At 35.8% G+C, this 7520-nt stretch overlaps 1 protein-coding gene across 1 annotated transcript; it reads left to right on the top strand.

The window, feature by feature from the left end:
* The first annotated feature begins 788 nt into the window (after positions 1–788).
* Positions 789–2666, top strand: LOC116015845. Its single transcript, XM_031256012.1, has one exon. The coding sequence runs from the start codon at positions 789–791 to the stop codon at positions 2664–2666; it is 1878 nt and encodes a 625-aa protein (XP_031111872.1).
* Positions 2667–7520: the final 4854 nt, after the last annotated feature.

The following is a 7520-nucleotide window of genomic DNA, read 5'->3' as shown; positions in this document are numbered from 1 at the left end:
ATACATGTGCATGTACTGAAACTCCTTAGGTGAAGCCCCTATTCCTTGACATAAACCATAATCCATATGCAAGGTATATATTCGAGACATTGCTTCACATAAAGTATGTTCGAGACATAACTCCTGCGAGATAGATTCCGCGAACCGACCTCTCGCACGATCTCTCGAACACCTCTCGAGACCTCTCAAATAACCCAAAAATCATCTCTACCAAACTCAATAATATTTACTACTCCACAACTCCAAATATTATTTAAGCTTGCATGGTAGAGTGTTGAATCAAAAGGTTGATCACAATTGTTTGGCAAAAAGAAATCCAATTCAAGTCAGAAAAAGGAGTACACCAAGATTAGAAATCAAATCCCAAACAAACTAGGAATAACACCAATACTGTTTTGGTTCTGATTAGTTGGCTATTTAAAGGATCTCTCACCATTACACCATTCACGAATTCCCTAGCTAATATTGTGAGGCATAAGAGAGTTTGAGAGGATTCTAAATTCCCCTAGAAAGTAGTACATGTGTTTAGGTTACAATAGATTAGATAGGAGAAGATCAATCTATTGTGTAATTTCTGGTCCCAAAACTATGTACTTTGAATATTAAGCTTTTAGTGGATTTAGGCAAATTCTCAAGATTGAGAAGTGCCTCGCAGAATAGGGGTTTTCCCAAACTGCGTTATCAAGTCTCTTGTGTTACAACTATTGTTTTAACATCTCTGTGTGCTGCACATTACATTTTTCAAATGGTATCAGAGCCAAACTGCTTAAGTTATTAGCAGGATCCTAATGGAGTTTCCCAGAGAAGGACTATCAAATAACAGGCCACCAGCCCTAAGTGGTACAAACTATTCTTATTGGAAAGCTAGAATGAAAATCTACATATTAGCACAAGGAGAAAGAGTATGGAGGGCTGTTGAAAACGAATGGAAACATCCCCTTGATGACAATAACAAAGCAAAAGGTCGTGCTGATTGGAGCGAAGAAGAACTCAAAGAGTTCGACTATAACTCAAAAGCTATGAATGCCATCTACGGAGCCGTGAGTGAAGAAACATTCAAACTAATCGCTGCTACAAATGTAGCAAAAACAGCATGGGATATATTGTGTGATCATCATGAAGGAAATTCAACAGTCAAACAATCAAAACTACAAATGGTCCAAACTCAGTTTGAAAATCTGAAGATGGAGGAAGAAGAAGATATCACACAATTTAATGGAAGAATACTAGAAATTGCTGGGGAAGCCTATAACTTAGGGGAACCCATTCCTGAAAACAGGTTAGTAAAAAAGGTATTGCGATCATTACCAGAAAGATTTATGATGAAAGTAACAGCTATTCAAGAAAGCAAAGATCTCAATACCTGCAAGTTAAGTGATCTAATGGGAAACCTTAAAACATATGAGCTTGAGATGCTGCAAAACAAAAAGCCTAATGGCAAAGCAATAGCCCTTCAATCAAAACAAGACACCAACTTAGATGAAGATACTGAAAAAATGGAAGAATCCATTGCTTTGTTGACAAAAACCTTCAACAGAGTTCTCAAGAAATTTAACAAATTCAGAAATAAGAACAAGAGTTTCTCAAATAATCAAGGGAGTCCATCATTTGCACAAAACCAATCCGTCAATTCCAAGAAGAAAGGGAATCCAAACCTTGATGGAATACAGTGCTATGAATGCAAGGGATATGGACATATTCAGTCAGAATGTCCAAATTACCTAAGGAGGAAGAACAAAACATATGTAACAACCTTGAGTGATGACTCAGATAGTGAAGAAGAAAACAACACAAATTTTGTGGCCTTTTTCACAAATCATGAAGGCGATGATGAATCAAAGGAGGACATGCAAGATCTATTAAACTCGTATACACAGCTGCACGCCAAGTGGGAAGAAATCATCAAAGTAAACTTAAATCTCATGCAAGAAAATCACTTCCTTAAAAGTGAAAAGGAAAATGAAATACTTCTTCACAAAGAAACCCAAGAAAAGTTAATGAAATCACTAAAAGAGGAAGACAAGTTGCTACAGGAAATAAGAAGACTAACTGAAAATGCAGAACAATCAAACTTAGCAACAAGGAAAGATTCTGCAGTCGAAAACAGAGAAGTGTTACAACATCACTTTCAACACCGTAGAAGAATCAGATGTTACTACTGTCACAGATTGGGACACATCAAGGCATACTGCTACAAAAGACAAAATGATCTCCATAACAGAATCTGGGACTGCTACAAAAGACAAAATGATCTCCATAACAGAATCTGGGCAAACTACAAAAGACAAAATGATCTCCATAACAGAATCTGGGCAAAGCACAAAAGACAAAATGATCTCCATAACAGAATCTGGGCAAAGCAAGAACAAAAACCAGCCCAAAGAGTCTGGGTCAGAAAAAATCAAACACCAGTCACAACCTATACTTCAAAAATCAGCAAAGAAACAAGTGTTTGGTACTTCGACAGTGGATGTTCAAGACACATGACCGGAAACCCAAACAATCTAGAGGACATCCATTACAAAAGTGAAGGACATGTAACCTTTGGAGATGGAGAACGGGGGCAAATCATTGCTAGTGGAACACTAAATGTCCATGGTCTCCCCAGATTATCAAGAGTCTTCCTGGTACAAGGCTTAAAAGCAAACCTTATCAGTATAAGTTAGCTGTGTGAAGATGAACTAAGGGTATAATTCTCAAAAGAAAATTGCAAAGTGTACAACCAAGGACATGAATGCGTCATGATGGGAAAAAGGTCCTCGGATAAATGCTACACATGGGATAGCCATTTAACCTGCAACCAAGTCACTATCAATCAAACACTTCTGTGGCATCAACGTATGGGGCATATAAATTTTCATGATATGAAAAAGGGACTAAAAAGGGGAGCATACCGAGGTGTTCCAAAACTGGACATTGATGAAAATAGAAAATGTGATGCATGTCTTGAAAACAAAATGACAAGAAGTAGCCACAAAAGAACACCAGGAATTCACACTTCAAGAATTATGGAACTTCTCCATATGGACCTCTTTGGACCCACTCAAACAGAAAGCATAGGAGGAAAACGGTATGTTCATGTAACCATTGATGATTTCTCACGATATACATGGGTAAACTTCCTCAGAGACAAATCAGAAACATTCAACGCCTTCAAAATCCTCATCAACAAAATACAAAATGAAAAGGATCAAAAGGTGGGAAAAATCATCCGGTTAAGAAGTGATCATGGAAGAGAATTTGAAAACTCACAATTCAAAACATATTGTGACGAGAATGGAATCCATCACGAATTCTCGGCTCCCAAAACACCGCAACAAAATGGGGTAGTTGAGCGGAAAAATCGGACCATACAAGAAATGACAAGGGTCCTACTAAATCACAAAAGAATATCACCAAAGTTTTGGGCAGAGGCTGTAAACACCGCATGTTACTTGATAAATCGAGTATACATACGGAAAGAAACAAACATGACACCCTACCAAATTTGGAAAGGTAGGACACCAAATCTAAAACACACACATGTATTTGGTAGCAACTGCTACATACTAAGAGACAAAGAATCCTTTGGAAAATTCGACATCAAAGGTGACCAAGGAATCTTCCTAGGATACTCATCAAACAGTCGGGCCTTTCGTGTGTTTAATCTCAGGACAAATAGTGTGAAGGAATCCATAAATGTAACCATCAGCGATGTATATTCAGAAGAAAACACTGATAATGATGATTACTCAGAAATTGTTGAAACAACAGTTCCACCATCAATGAATACCCCTTCAGAAAAAACAGAAACAGAGACCAAATCAGAAGATGAGGATGAAGAAACTAAAAAACAGCCTCTCATACCAAAATCAAAAACTCAGAAAAATCACCCCCTCGAAAATATCATTGGAGATCTAGAAGATGGAATAAGGACTAGAGGGAAAAAGAGAGACTACCTCAAGATGTCTGAAGGAGATCTTTGCTATACATCAAAAATCGAACCAAAGAACACCAATGAAGCATTGTTAGATGAATTTTGGATAGAAGCCATGCAGGAGGAATTACAACAGTTTGAAAGAAATGGGGTATGGGAATTAGTCACCAAACGACAAGATGTCAACATCATCGGAACAAAATGGGTCTATAAAAACAAAACAGATGAACAAGGAAACATAGTAAGGAACAAAGCCAGACTAGTAGCCCAAGGCTACACACAAGTCGAAGGAACAGACTTTGAAGAAACTTTTGCACCAGTAGCTAGAATTGAGTCCATACGGCTTCTAATAGCCGTAGCATGCATCCTAAAAATAAAACTGTATCAAATGGATGTAAAAACCGCATTTCTGAATGGGTACCTAAAAGAAGAAGTCTATGTAGCCCAACCAAAAGGTTTTGAAGATCCATATCATCCTGAACATGTCTACAAGCTCAAGAAGGCACTATATGGTTTAAAACAAGCTCCACGAGCTTGGTATGAGCGATTAACTCAATTCTTGCTGAATAAAGGTTACCAAAGAGGGAGTGTAGACAAGACACTATTTGTAAAAACTCATAAGAAAGATATCATGATTGCACAAATCTACTTTGACGATATAGTTTTTGGATCAACACAAAGCTGCTACAAGAACCAATTCATTACAGATATGGAAGGAGAATTTGAGATGAGTATGGTCGGTGAACTAAGCTACTTTCTGGGTTACAGGTTAAGCAATTAGAAAATGGAATCTTTGTCTCACAAAGCAAATATGCAAGAAATCTTGTCAAAAGATTCGGATTGAATGAAAGCAAAGTTGTTAGAACACCTGTTCCAACAACAGAGAGGATCTCTAAAGATCCAGAAGGGAAGAAGGTGGAACAGACTCTGTATCGAAGCATGATAGGGGGCCTACTCTATTTAACAGCGAGCAGACCAGATTTAAGTTTTGGGGTAGGGATATGTGCCAGATATCAAGCCAATCCCATGGAAACACATCTAAAAGCTGTAAAAAGAGTCATCAAATATGTAAAAGGGACCATTGATCTAGGTATATGGTATTCTTTTGACACAAACCAACACCTATCTGCATACTGCGATGCAGACTGGGCAGGAAATATGGATGATATAAAAAGCACATCAGGAGGATGCTTCCTACTTGGAACAAATTTGGTGTCTTGGTTAAGCAAAAAACAGAGCTCAATATCCCTATCAACAGCAGAGGCTGAATATATCGCTGCCGGAAGTTGCTGTACACAACTATTGTGGATGAAACAAATGTTAGAAGATTATGGGATCCGCCAATCAACAATGACCATATACTGTGATAACAAAAGTGCAATAGACATCTCCAAAAATCCTGTTCAACATTCACGAACCAAACACATTGACATCAGACACCACTTCATAAGGGAACTAGTTGAAGATGAAATCGTATCTCTCACACATATCAGTACTGACAAACAATTGGCAGATATCTTTACGAAAGCACTAGATGGAAACAGATTCTCAAAGTTGAGATCCGAAATTGGCTTATGCTAAATATAGTTCAAAAAAAAAAAGAGAGAAAAGAAAAGAAAAGAAAAGAGATGGAATAGTGAGGAAAAAGAAGGAGAAACTGAAGAAATATCTGACTATGTGGGTCCAAGAACACGTGAAAAAAACAGTCAAGAAGAAAATCAAGGAGAAGAAAGGCAAGAAGAAGAAAAGACTCTAGAAGGAAATTTTTGAGCAAAAAAGGGGGAGAAACAAATTCAATTCTGACTCTTTTGTTGATCTACTGAAGATCTGTTAATGATGAAATCTTTTGCTGAATATTATGCTAATGATGAAGACAAGTCTTTTGCTAATATGCTGATGATGAAGTTTTTTTTTTCTAATATGCTGGAATGATAAGAACATATGTTTGTACCATTAATGCTACTATGAAGTTCAGAATACTATGAACTATCATGTATACTATTAATGATGAAACTTCTCTAAGCAGCTAAATGATTCAAATCATTAATGATGAAACTTCTCTAAGCAGCTAAATGATTCAAATCATTAATGATGAAACTTCTCTAAGCAGCTAAATGATTCAAATCATTAACAAATGATGAAATCTGAGCAGCTAAATGATTCAAATCATTAACAAATGATGAAATCTGATGCTGATGAATCTACTCACTAATTGGTACTACTATAATCATTTCCTCTGTCTCTAAAAAAAATACCATACTGACCTGAAGTCACAAAGACTCAAACAGAAGATTCAGGACCAAAAGAGGAAATACAGGAGAATCAACTAAGGGGGAGAAATCAAGGTTTTTGCCAAAAATTTGACAAAGGGGGAGAGTGTTGAATCAAAAAGTTGATCACAATTGTTTGGCAAAAAGAAATCCAATTCAAGTCAGAAAAAGGAGTACACCAAGATTAGAAATCAAATCCCAAACAAACTAGGAATAACACCAATACTGTTTTGGTTCTGATTAGTTGGCTATTTAAAGGACCTCTCACCATTACACCATTCACGAATTCCCTAGCTAATATTGTGAGGCATAAGAGAGTTTGAGAGGATTCTAAATTCCCCTAGAAAGTAGTACATGTGTTTAGGTTACAATAGATTAGATAGGAGAAGATCAATCTATTGTGTAATTTCTGGTCCCAAAACTATGTACTTTAAATATTAAGCTTTTAGTGGATTTAGGCAAATTCTCAAGATTGAGAAGTGCCTCGCAGAATAGGGGTTTTCCCAAACTGCGTTATCAAGTCTCTTGTGTTACAACTATTGTTTTAACATCTCTGTGTGCTGCGCATTACATTTTTCAACATCTGAACCATTAATCTCCATTACTGTACAAATATCCAACATGATATTGGTATGTTGCAATTTGCAAACTGAATTAATTAATTAATAATATGTGTTGTTATTCTTCTAAATCATTGTTATTGTCACTGTCACCTGCCATCATTTTCATCAACACTAATTATATTCAATTATTTCTCGATTGTTCTAATGATCTCTCCGTAATATGTTCACATTTATCATTCATTCTGGTCTAATTTTATTCAACTTAAAAACACTATCAAACTACATCCATAAAATTAAATGATAATATCTCATCTCTAAGTGGACATTTACATCACAATTAAGATATAAAGTTATGACTGCAGTCTAAATGTGTGTGTATATATATTAATAATTAACAATATATATTTAGATCTTACATTATTAATAAAATAATGGATTTAAGGGTATGTGTTTGGTAAATAGATGTAAGCTGATTGGGTTAATGAGTTTTGATTAGTTGATAGCATTAGTTGATTATAGAAAAATGTTTGGTAAATTAGCTGTTACATGTAAAATGACTTTCTCAAAAAGCTGCTTTAAACATCTTTATGAATTCTATACTAGTATTTTGGAACAATAAATTGTTTTAAAAAAATCAATTAATCAAACACTTATATTGGTTGTTTAACTAAGTCAAACAGCTAATAGTGATTAAATAAGTCAAAATTGACTGATAAGCTAAATATGTTACCAAATGGGCCTTAATCTATACAATTTGCTGAAACTCTAACA

The sequence above is a fragment of the Ipomoea triloba genome, chromosome 4 (genome assembly GCF_003576645.1).
Source record: "Ipomoea triloba cultivar NCNSP0323 chromosome 4, ASM357664v1".
Classification (NCBI taxonomy): Eukaryota; Viridiplantae; Streptophyta; class Magnoliopsida; order Solanales; family Convolvulaceae; genus Ipomoea; species Ipomoea triloba.
This window is presented reverse-complemented; position numbering and strand designations above follow the sequence as displayed.